The sequence below is a fragment of the Cydia fagiglandana genome, chromosome 26, assembly GCF_963556715.1.
Source record: "Cydia fagiglandana chromosome 26, ilCydFagi1.1, whole genome shotgun sequence".
Lineage (NCBI taxonomy): Eukaryota > Metazoa > Arthropoda > Insecta > Lepidoptera > Tortricidae > Cydia > Cydia fagiglandana.
This window is the reverse complement of record NC_085957.1, coordinates 5,459,681-5,472,538: the sequence shown is the minus strand read 5'-3', so window position 1 is coordinate 5,472,538 and position 12,858 is coordinate 5,459,681. Positions and strand designations below refer to the sequence as shown.

General features: G+C 38.0%; 1 protein-coding gene across 1 annotated transcript; it reads right to left on the bottom strand.

Moving 5' to 3' along the window:
* Nucleotides 1–2,970: 2,970 nt before the first annotated feature.
* LOC134677392 (uncharacterized) lies at nucleotides 2,971–12,268 on the bottom strand. The gene is made up of 7 exons (XM_063535843.1): nucleotides 12,181–12,268; nucleotides 10,396–10,542; nucleotides 9,787–9,941; nucleotides 9,102–9,201; nucleotides 7,513–7,770; nucleotides 6,529–6,896; nucleotides 2,971–5,026 (listed from the first exon to the last, which is right to left on the bottom strand). The coding sequence occupies exons 2-7, from the start codon at nucleotides 10,529–10,531 to the stop codon at nucleotides 3,560–3,562; spliced, it is 2,484 nt and encodes an 827-aa protein (XP_063391913.1). The 5' UTR covers nucleotides 10,532–10,542; nucleotides 12,181–12,268; the 3' UTR covers nucleotides 2,971–3,559.
* Nucleotides 12,269–12,858: the final 590 nt, after the last annotated feature.

Here is a 12,858-nt window from a genome sequence, read left to right as displayed (position 1 = left end):
ATGACAGGAAAACCTATTAGAAATGTACAGTCAAGCGTGAGTCGGACTTAATTACTTAGTTTTTGATCCGATCCCTACGGATTTTTTAAAGAGATTTCACTCAAGTTTCACATAAAAAACTGGTCAAGTGCGAGTCGGACTCGCGTTGCAAGGGTTCCGTACATCACACAATTTTCAATATTTTTTTTGTATGTGAAACGTGACGTGAATAAAACGTCTTGAAAAACCCGAATGGGTCAATCAAAAACCAGATGTAACATGAAGTTTTCTGGCGTGGTGGCTTATATCTCCGCAACTATGCAAAGTAGCTTAGATAGGAAGATTAAATGCCGAAGAATAGTACTAGTGTCCAAATGCGAAGACTGAAGACCGAGCTCCGCGTAGGGCTGATAGCTCGGAGCGTCCGACGCGACGGGTCGCGCTTCCTACAACTTTCGCAAGTGTTTTAAAAGCGAAGGCCGAAGATAATACCTACAGGGTGGCCAAAAAATAAGTGCATTCCCTCAGCCAGGGAGGTTTTGGGATTATACTGAGCTTTACAACTTTTACTATGGGACCAATGCCGAAATAGAAAAAAAAATGTATCCTCCCATAGAAAACGGATCAGCCAAAATGTATGAAACAGCCAAATTTTTCTTAGCGATTTCGGGGTTGCACGTTGGCAATACACTTAGTTTATTTTTTGGCCACCCTGTAATCCCTGTATAGTGCTTTTTAAAATACGTAACAATAGTAACCTAATCAATCAGTACTACAAGTACTATTGCGGCTGTGTTCCAGATACAGCCTAGTCGCATTTTTTGTCTTCAGTCCGACTCACGCTTGAAGCTAAAGGCACGCCTCTTCGGGACGCTTCGGGCCTTCGGCCTTATGCGGATATAGGCCTAGGGCCTTCACAATAGCTGTCTACATCACGTTTCACCTAAACCATTGCGGCTGTGTCCCTAAAATAACCGAAACCACCACCAAACCACCACCTTTTTGTTCTTAAATCCGACTCACGCTTGACTCTAGATTTCTAATAGGTTTTCCTGTCATCTTTAGGTAAAGGACTATTTAGTGTATTTTTTTTCAGAATTTTAGACCTTGTAGTTTCAGAGATAGAGGGGGGGAATGGTCATTTTTTGTCTATTTTCTTGAATAACTTCTAAACTTTTTATCGTAAATTTATAAAAAAAATATATTTGAGATTCTCACAATGAGCTCTTTCGTTTGATATGTAACACGATATAGGGTACATCGCCAATTATTAGCCAGTTTTCAATTACTGGCCACCTATACTAAAATGAATTCTGTGTATAGGTGAATAGAACTCATTTTTGTAAGAGGCGGCCAGTTATTGAACGAGTGGGTTGTGGATAAATTTCAGTTACTGGCCATTTTCCTTATACTGAAAATGAGTTTTATTTATCTGTAAATAGAATTCATTTTTGGAATAGGTGGCCAGTAATTGAAAACTGGCTAATAATTGGATTTTCGTACCTTATATACTAAAATGAACTTTGTTCACCTATAAATAGAAATCAAATTAAGTGGCCAGTAATTGGGGGGTGGCTAGTAATTGGCGATGTACCCTAGTTTGCAAAACTTTATTTATTAATTTTATCTTTAACCCCCCAAAATAAGCAGCCCTTATGTTTAAAATTTATTTGTTGACGTTACATATCCGTCTTTGGGTCACAATCTTACATATGTGTACCAAATTTCAACTTAATTGGTCCAGTAGTTTCCGAGCAAATTGGCTGTGACAGACGGACGGACAGACAGACGCACGAGTGATCCTATAAGGGTTCCGTTTTTTCCTTTTGAGGTACGGAACCCTAAAAAATACATTTTTAAAAATTGTGTAATGTACGGAACCCTTGGAACGCGGGTCCGACTCGCACTTGGCCGGTTTTTTAAAGCAGATTTCATAATGATGCTAATGCACCATAGAGGTACAATAATACCATAATAATAGGATAATAATATGATAGTAGGATGCTACCTTCTATGTAATGCACAAAGCAACAATATGGCGCCATCTACAATAATAAGTTTATTTTTTAATGTCCACACGGCGTCTGTTTGGAGGTAACACATAAACTCTTCTACATAATACATCTAAATACATTTGTATTGACAGACATCAGAGCTCAGAAGAAGCAGGAGACTACTTACTTGTATGATTTCCTAGTAAAACCTACTAGAACTCAAAAAATCCGGAATGAAGGAGGGAAGAGATTTAAGAGATACCAAAGTTCATTGAAGGTGGGGGAAGAGAATGTGAGGCTGGATATGGGTACGTTACTTTACTCTTTTTATTAACCGTTTGACCACCAAAGACGCTCACAGACGCGCACGGTTACAGTGTAATATAGACCTTCATACATTCCAATAAGGTTTACGCAAAGATTTCAGAAGTAAAGGGCTGTTGGAACATTTCGAGTGCACCTTCTTCGAAAAAGCGCCATCTATTGTATACTGTGTTAACTACACCATAGACTAATACGTAACCGTAACTAATGCGTAACCAAAAGCGGTGCTTATTTTAGTTGTCGACATCTAGCGTCAAGTAGATTTATCAGTACCGCTACTTGACACTAGATTTGACAATAATCCTCAAACAGAGGGTAGTTTCTCGCCTTAAAAATTACTATTTTGATAGCTTTCTGTTTTCAGGGCTCGATGACCCTGTTCCGGCGTCGCGTACCAAGCGTGCCTGCCGTGCCCTGTGAAGTTCTTAGCAGCCCCAGGCCTCCGATATGGTGCTGAACCACGTCTACAATGATGCCTAGGTTTAGATGCCATTATAGGCCAGATGAAGACATATATTACTGAGAACTGCACTGAAATGTTTATATATAAGTATCACATATAAATAAAGTATACACATATGGGCTTACACCGCATTTCTCAACTGATACACGTGAAATTTTGTTGGATAATTATGTGTATTTATTTGCCTCGTTGTGTGACAAAAACTCCGTATATTTTTAAAACATATATTTTAGTGATTCAATCAATATTAGCTTACATTTATTATAAAATACAACGCTGTCACTACTGTTTCAGGATGGCCCAAAAATACTTTGAAAAACAATTTTTCTAATATACCTCTTATTCACGTCTTTTCCAAAATGTCATTAAAACAATAATTTAAATAAAACAAAATGTTCTCCTTTAACTTTGATACATAAACGAAAACGTTAGTTAAAATTATCGGCTATAATGCCGCAGAAAAAAAAATGTCAACATAATTTTGGGTCCCCCTGTATAATCTAACATATTGCATAAACTCTAATTCTGGAAAGAAAGTCTTATATCTATTGAGTTAAGTACACGGGACAAAAACGCGAAACAGCAGGCTCTGACCTCATATGATCTACTGTCACCACACGGGATTGTTATGCCATGTGCCATAATTATTTGCCATCGTATTTTCACGGAAACGTACGAACGCGTCTTGGTATTTCAGTAAGTCTCGGCACAAAAAGTACTGAGGTTGACTGAAGTAGCATGACAAATACGAACGTTTCCGAGAAAATACGATGGAAAACAATTATGCACTATACATATCTTACTCCGAATCTGACGATGAAGAAGAATAATTTATTCTTCTCGGCGGAGAGCGCTTAGCTCTCTGTGTTTTATCGTAACCATATGTTTTTGTCTGATTTTTATCTTTAGTTTGTATATCTAGTGATTTGTTGTCAGATTGGCTTTCGACAAATTTAAAACCAGTTGTCACAGTTTGTGACGTATCAAAAGTGAAATTCTTTGACTGTTTATTATCAACGACTTTCTCTGGTTCTTGTTTTTGAGTATTCGAAGTCTGTGTGTTGTCGAAAATGGAACCAATAGCCTTTTGAACTGCGCCAAAATCAGAAGCGATATGCGATGCACCAATACCCGTAGCTTTCTGGTTTGCGCCAGGATTAGTATTATTTTGTGCGCCAAAGCTAGGTTTATTTTGTGCTACGCCAACATTATTAGCGTTAGTCTGTGTAGCGCCAATGCCTAGAGCTTTTATAGGAACCGCGCTGAGATTAGTAGCATTATTTTGAACGCCTAAACTTGGAAAGTTATTAGGAGCGCCAAAACTAGTATTTTTATTCTGCGCTATGCCAAAACCGGTAGCGCTATTTAGAGCTACGCCAACTGTGCCGTTATTCGAAGTAATTTTCTGTGCTGCGCCAAAAACGGAACCTTTATTCTGTGTTACGCCAAAACCTGTAGCGTTATTCGTAACGCCAAAACTGGTACCGTCATTTTGTGCACCGCCAAAACTAGTACTTTTATTCTGAGCTACGCCAAAACTAGCATTGTGTGCTGTGCCAAAATTTGTGTTCTTTTGTGCTCCGCCAAAAGCAGTAGTTTTATTTTGTGCTGCGCCAAAACTAGGTGAGTTTTGAGCGTTGCCAAAAGAACCTGTGTTCTGAGTAGAGCCAAAAAGACTACATTTACTCTGCGCGTTAGAACCTAAATTGTTTGGCTGAGCACTACCAAAACTTGCGTTTTGAACAGTAGAACTGCCAAAACCCGTATTTTGAGCAGTAGAATTGGCAAAACCAGCGTTTTGGACACTAGCACTCCCAAAAGCACTTCTATAGCCTGTGGTTTGAGCACTATTACTGCCAAAACTAGAATTTTGACCACCGATACTGCCAAAACCAGTATTTTGTCCAACAGAATTCCAAGCAGGTGTTCCAAAATTAGAATTACACGCACTAGCGTTCTGTACATTTCCAAAAGTTTGAGCATTCGACCCAAAACTGTTTTGGGCACCGAAAAGCGTATTTTTCGGTTGTTGAGGTATACCAAACTGCCATCTAGTCTGATAATTTTTGAAAATACTGGGTTTCGGTGCTTGTGGCATATAGATCATGATTTTCAAGTGATCAGTGGTTTCTTTGAAGTCTTTCCCCCGTTCTAAAGCTTCGGATAGAGCTGTGGTGTGTCTGGCATCCTTTAATATGTGGTTTTCGACTGCGAACGGAGATATGTGTAGGTTGCAGAGGTGGCATATAGAATGCGTATCGTCAACCTGTAAGAAAAATATTATTATAAAAAACCGGCCAAGTGCGAGTTGGGCTCGCGCACGAAGGGTTCCGTCCCATTACGCAAAAAACGACAATAAAATCACGTTTGTTGTATGGGAGAACCCGACTGAAATATTTATTTTATTTTGTTTTTAGTATTTGTTGTTGTAGCGGCAACAAAAATACATCATCTGTGAAAATTTCAACTGTCTAGAAAGAGTTCAGAGTATCACGGTTTTCCAGTTACAACTTAGTGACAGACAGACGTACGGACAGACGGATAGTGGAGTGATGGAGTCTTAGTAATAGGATCCTGTTTTTACCCTTTGGGTATGGAACCCTAGAAAACTGTTTAACAGTGTTGGGCAAAAAGTAATTGAATTACTAATTAACAATTGTAATTCCAACAAATAATTTCCATTACATGTGAAAAGTAATTAAAAATTTAATTACAATTGCAAATGTAATTAGAAATTTAATTACTAATTACATTTTGCAATAAAAAATTTCAATTAATTACTTTTTTGAATTACAATTACTTTCATAGAATGCAAGTTTTTGATCATCTTTATTTCCAAAATCAGATGAACATTTTGAATGGTTTTAAATTTGACTCAGCAACATTGTCAATGTTAACTTTGGTTGGACTGTAGCAAAGGGAGGGCTGGGTTTCAGAATATTTTTTTACAAAGTGGTGTCATTATGATACTATTTTTAAATGATTGTAATGTGTAGATCACGTCAAAATAAGCATCTTTTATTAAAAATACTTTTCTCTAAAATAAAAAAATGGCCAAGTTAGACGCTTCCAAAGATTGATGTTTTTAAAGGGAGCTGGGACTTGGACGTGTTTGACGTGATCTACACATTACAATCATTTAAAAATAGTGTCATAATGACACCACTTTGTCAAAGATCCTTATTTTGACGTGATCTACACATTACTATCATTTAAAAATAGTGTTATAATGACACCACTTTGTCCCAGTCCCCCCTTTGCTACAGTCCAACCCGAAAGGTACCTTAGGTCGGCGCTTACGTCATTATTAGCGGCGCCCTAATACTAATGCGGTGCTATGCGACGTAAGCGCCGACTGTAAAGGTATGATTGCCAGGATAAAAAATATGTTATAAGTGTTATAACGTTATCCAGCGTATAATGGAATTCATAAAAGTTTTTCTTTATAATTACTTCAAGTAAATTTGTTCATATTTGCATATTATTAAAAAGGTAAATGAAAAGTCATTGAGTAATTTAATTACTAATTAATGTAATTAAATTTTATGTAATTAAATTACAAACAATTCCATTAGTAATTATATTACACGAGTAATTAATTACGCCCAACACTGCTGTTTAAGGCATAGTTTGTATAAGTAACTTTATAGTTTACGATATGTAATAGTGCTGCTCTCTGGCGGCAGAACATTGCAGTAATACTTCCTATTGAAATCCAATTACAGGTACTTACAGATAGATTTATAATATTTAAGGGATGCAACTTACCTTCCTTATCAAATGCACATTGTCAATAGGCGACAATACATTCCTCACATGTCCCAAGGACATAACATGCAGTTTATCCTGCTGTCCCATCGAAGGATAATACACCGTCGAGAACCCATCACAGAGTCTACAGTTCATATAATATTCTTCTTTCCCGTCTATATTATATAACCCATTTAAATTGTTCACATGTATCTTTAGGGTTTCCGTACCGATTTTTATGGTTACGAATTCGGTATTGTCCATGTATAGGGTGTTAAAAGTGCCAATGTAAGGCAGGTTAGGTAGGATGTCCGTGAAGTATTGTTTGGGTGTCAGTTTTGGTTCGGTTTTTGTTGAGTCCGGTTCTGGGTTGGTTGGTTCCGGTTCTGAAAAAATAAACAGATCTCAAGGTCGCATATCGACCACAACTGTTTTTCTAGAAAGCTTGCAAAAATAGGGTTTTTGACTGTAATTAAAATAAATCATTTTACACCATGCATGAAATAAAGCACCAGAAGATTAATAGAGAAACGTAGACAGCAGTTATTTTTAGACGCCATTCCTATTTTAAAACCCGTATAAAACTGTAAAGAGTAGGTAATTTGATCGGGACGTCACATGCTAGTGTTTTATATAAATTCCATAGTAGCAAAATCGTTTTGACAGTTCGAAAAAGAAACTGATTTGACTAGTAGCACAGAATAAATAATACTACTACCGTACAGACAGGACACTTCCTACAAAACCGAAGTTTGACAGCGATTCAGGGACGAATCATGCTATCCCTTTATAATGTATGGCACTATCCCTTTCGGGTAAAATTCAAGTAATTATCTTATCTGTGGTCGTGCACGCAAAAGGACGTCAAGTGGTGCCAACCCTAATAATTGCTCGGAGCAATGCTGAGCCGAACGGAGCCGAGTTTGCCCGAAGTCAGGAGTGTCTCCCCACTGCTAGTAGTCAAATACTCTATTATAAGTTACAAACAAAGAAAATCGTTACCTTCTATATTTTCAGTACTTTCAACATCCCCAGTATACGCTTTCAGCAGCTTCCTCATCATTTTGCCGCTAAACTTATTTCCATTGCATCTATCTGCGTTCGTGAACGCAGATACGTTCGCGAACGCGTCGCGAGCGCGGCGAGCGGCGGCGAGCGCGAGCGTTCGGCTCGCGCGGTGCCGCGAACTGCGCTCGTGCTCGGTTCGGAATACGCGAGGTACTTCGAGCGCGCATAGGTGACAGGTATATGTGTTGACAGCTGCAAATAAGGTTATGTCAAAATTTTTATCGCTGACTGTACTTTCTAATACGCATCGAGACAATTCTTAAACACCCAAACATAACAGGTTTATAACAGAGTCCCTATGTCCATCATCAAGTCAGCTCGATGCTATACACCGTGTTTTTTTTATTTCCGTTAATTTCAAGGGTGCATTCCTGAGCTTAAATCAAGTAACTTTCTCAAAGACACCGATGTTCTAATTAACTCCATTTTGGGGATAATCAATAAATTTTTTTTCCTATAAGGCCTCTACAAGAGCATGTATACTTGCCTTAGGGCCGGTTTACATATTGATTAGTGTTTAGAATGAGTTCATACATTTGCTACTAAACTTAAGTACAATCTCGGTTGAACGATGTTCGAAATGACATTGATATATCACAGATTTAAATTTTTTGGTTGAGTTAAATGTAATGCCCGCGTTACAACAACGCTATATGCTACATTTAATTAATTTTTAAACTTAATTTTTTTTATAAAAAAACCAAAACAAAAACTTCTTTTTTCAAAAATTAACTATGCCATTTAGTTCTCTTAAACGTACTTAATCATACCCCGAAGTTAACGGAATTCAATAAAAACACGGTGTATACATAATATGTAATTAAAACCAAAATATTACTTTGCTAATCCGCGTAAAAGATAACGTGCTAGTCAATCAGTGCTAACCCGTTATACTTACTTGCGTATTTTTACATGCAATTAATGTTCCCACCCTCCCACCGCAAAAATACCTACGCAAATAAATATGACAAACCACTAATATATCAAACTACAAATAAATAATAAATAGTTGTTGATTGATTTTTTCCGATAAATAACATGAATTGTACCATTCCGATAGCTTTATTCAATAAATCACTAGGTACTGTAAATATTATTAATCCCAGTGGTCCCTGATTGTCTCCCGATTTCTATGCAAATAATTAAATGTTACCACTGCGTTACCATCTTTTTACATTAATCAATAAACAATGCAAACTATGAGTAGTGACATAGGGCGGTGCAGACTCTGCATGGAGGCAGAGGAGACGCCCTTACACATCCTCACAGAGTGCCTTTGCCTAATGCGTACTCGTGACCTAATCTTGGGCGGACACATATTACGCCTGGAAGAGGTAAAGTCTCTCGAAACCAAAAAGATCCTGCAGCTATTTGAAGTTGCAGGGTTGGATCGAGAGTTGTAGTAGGTGGCGATCACAATAGATCAGGAATGGTCGCAGTGATACATAGGCTTTGGAGCCTTATATAGCCCCTAATAAAGAAGAAGAAGAAGAAACTATGAGTATAAATCACATGATAAATACCTTCTGTCTCGTCGATAAAAGCCACATCGTCGGTCGCTTCGCTCGGTGTCTCAGATTTTGGTTCCTCGCCGATATATGCTTGTACAAGCTCTTCAAACGCCTAAAATAAATACAGCTTATGATAAAAAATGTAATTTTGCAATAAGCTTGATAACATAAATGTAGTAGGTAAGGTCAATACGGCCACAGAATAAATAACAGTACTAAGTACAGAAGACTCACTCTCTAACAAAACGCGTCTGTTACGAGCAGCACAGATATGGCCGCTAGGTGGCGACAGCGCCACGCGTGGCTTATGGCAAACCCCAAAATTGGGGCCGAACGGCTTTAGCTACCTGTGGCAAAGCGACGAAATCGCGGAGTGAGACACGCCTGATAGGGCTAATTCCATCATAAGGGCTATTCCGTACGAGCGTATCTTTCTTTCATTTTCAATTGTAAGAAAAAAACATTTGTTTTTGATTGCTGAAACTAAAAGCAATCGCTGATTTGTTGACGAAATTATCGATGTTGTTCATTGTTCGAGAAAAACGCTAGTGGACGGAATAGTCCCTATGACGGAATTAGCCAAATAAACCTTACGTTTTTTTTCCTAGTAAAATGGGAGATGGAATAATAGGAAAGCTAACTCTAGATGGCGCTTCTTGAGTTGCAAGATGGGAGGGGGGATGGGGGGTTTCTTTACCTGCTCATTGAGCACTGCCAAGGCATGCTTTTTCTGTCTGTAGTGGGTCGTTTGTTCATTAATAGCATACACGACGTTACAAGTGTCGCAGAAGCCGACAGCTTCTGGAGTCTTCGCAGTCTTGTCTGTCTCCGCCTCGGAAGATGCTTTAGAAACTGTAAAAAATAAATATAAATTTTAAGAAAGAGACTTATGCACACTTTCGTAGATTGCTACAGTTTTATACTATTTTTCAGACACGAAGTGCAGAAGTTCCAGGTTCGAATTCTAGTAAGGGTATCTATTTATGTTTATCACAAATATTTGTTCCCGATTTATATGCATTTATCTGTATAGTCACAGAATAAATAATAGTACTAGGTACAGAAGACTCACTCTCTAACAAAACGCGTCTGTCACGATCAGCACAGATATGGCCGCTAGGTGGCGACAGCGCCACGCGGGGCTTATGGCAATCCCCAAAATTGGGGACGAACGGATGTACTTTTCGCTACCTGTAGCAAAGTGACGAAATCGCGGAGTGAGCCATGCCTGGTAGAGTGGTAATTTCACACATTTAACATCCTTTTAACATATTTTGCTTGAAAATATACTATTCATATTATTTACCTTCAGTAGAGTCCGCGGCAGAAAGATGATTACTCAGCCTGTCCAAAGCAGCGGCAACAAGCTCCCGTGCAGCTCGGTGTCCCGAGCTACCGTCGTGAGACGGTGACATCTCCGTGTGACAGAGATGGCAATACATTCTCAGGTTTTCTGGAAATAAATGATTTTTTTTTTTTTTTTTTTTTCGTATGGCTTGTTTCTGTTGCTCTACTTCAGAGATTTTCCTCCACTTGCCCACGGTATTTGGTTAGAGGACAGTCAAATACCATGTGGTGTACGGTCTGCTCGGCTGCTCCACACCGACATGCTGGTGATTCGCACCAGTTCCATTTGTGCCACAAATAAGCACAGTTGCCAACTCCCGTCCTTATTCGATTTAGCATGCACCAAGCGCGAATAAATGAATATCCACCATCTTACTGAGATTGTCGCGGCTTTTATCTGCGCTTAGCTAAATCTAATCATAGTAGTTGGCATAATATACCCTAGTTCACACTCATACTAATCACAACAAAAATTTATCCGTATTAGTATGAGTTTCTGAGTATATACAGGGTACATAAATAATCATACAAAAGTAACTTAAATATATCTAAATATTAAAATATTTTAATCTAAAAGGCCTCCGCGGGCTGTACCGGGTGCAAAGGTGCCCATTATGAATGCCTGTTTCTGAGTAGAAATACCATTAAAAAAAGTATAGTGTACAACTGCTATTGGCAACCAGAATTTAAACCTTAATTTGCCACAGATGGACAGCCATAGTCACGAACTGGAAAGGCCCAGACGGTAAGCGCCGAAAAGGCAAACCAAACATGCGCTGGGAGGAAGACATGAAAAGAATTGCTGGTCCAAATTGGAAAAGAATAGCACAAGACCGTGAAAAATGGATATCTTTGGAAGAGGCCTTCACCTAACGGGTTCCTACAAATTAAATCAACAAAAATATATTAACAAACTTATGTATAACAAAAGGAAATAAAAGGCTTTTTATTTTTATTTTATTTATTTATTTATTGGCACAAAAAGTTTTGTGATTATTTTTATTAATCATTTTTCTATTAAACCCACACATGACGATTTCTTCAAGGCAACATATTCAGTTCAAGTGTCCTACTGCAAAAAAATGCAAGAAGATAGTCAAAGGTTAAGTATGTCCTGCGAGACCGGTCATTGTGGCACTTCTTGGAGGAGGCCTATGTCCAGCAGTGGACATCCTCTGGCTGATATGATGATGATGATGAAGTATGTCCTAACAAATACAGTCAAAAATAGGGTTAAGTAACATTTTACCTTGCAGCAAATAGGTACTCAAATGTCAGATTTCTCTGAGGGATCTTAAAAGCCAATAATCTCAGATGCTGGTCAGAGGTGGTTAAGAATTATGTCATTAATTAGAGGTTTTTAACTGTCAACCGGTAACCGGCTTCGTTATAAACCCTTTTTACGGCACAATGAAATAGTAAAAGGAAGAACATTACTTCCCCATGACGTCATCTTTTCGTATCTATTCCTTAAATATATTTTTTAGGTCATAAGTGGCAATGAGGCTCGCTTTGAAGCATTATTATAATTTAGACGTTAAATTATAATATGGTATATTTATGTATTTAACGCGGTATTAGTAGTAAACAATCGAAAATAACTAATTCCTAGAAATAGCTATTTCGCAATGATTCGTCATCAATAATTATGCGGTAAGGAAAATGTATTTATTTTAAATTGATTTTGTGTTTTACAATATCTGTAAAGATGTTTAAGAAAATAATATAGTTTAATTACACTTACGTTATTATTACTGGAATAGTATTATCACAAATACACTAATTTATTCGGTAATTAAAGCGCGATCAAAACAATAACAGCAATGACAGATGAATGTCACCTCTACACCACAAGGCAAAAGTATAAATTCTGTCACAGACGGGCGTACCGGACAACAATATTAGTCCGGTCCATAGACCTAGTATTATATAGATGAGCTATAGGCGTGCGCCTGTGAGGAACAGAGCTATAACCGCGAAAATCGAAGTTCGCAAATTGCGGGGATTTTTCTCTGTCACTCTAATTACGCCTTCGTTGTAGTAAAAGAGAAAGATCCCCGCAATTTGCGAATTTCGGTTTTCGCGGTAGCCGCTCAGAACATACGCAATGCGACAATATTAAAAACACGTTTAAACATAACTGACAACATACCAAAAACAATCTACGTAATTTGGGCGGGTAATTTGTTGCCCACCATAAAGCATACTAAATTTAAGGTGGGGAATAAACAAAAAGTGAAACTGTGACAAGGACAAGCAATAATACCGCTTTCTCTGCTACTCCTACTGAAATTTCCATAAGTGCATCTCGTTCGGTCGTTTGGTTCCCCGTGTCATCTTTATATTATTGTACCTCTATGAGTTTTACTGGTTTTTACTGACTGACAAATTGGTTTGACCAACTTGTATGGAACGGTATTTC

Bases quoted from the DNA above. Each gene is read 5' to 3' on its own strand.
- LOC134677392 (XM_063535843.1), bottom strand. From the start codon at position 10,531: ATGTATTGCCATCTCTGTCACACGGAGATGTCACCGTCTCACGACGGT. The intron at 7,771-9,101 runs GTATTTATCATG...CCTTATTTGCAG, and splicing joins TTTTATCGACGAGACAGAAG to CTGTCAACACATATACCTGT. The intron at 5,027-6,528 runs GTAAGTTGCATC...TTTTTCTTACAG, and splicing joins ATGTGCATTTGATAAGGAAG to GTTGACGATACGCATTCTAT.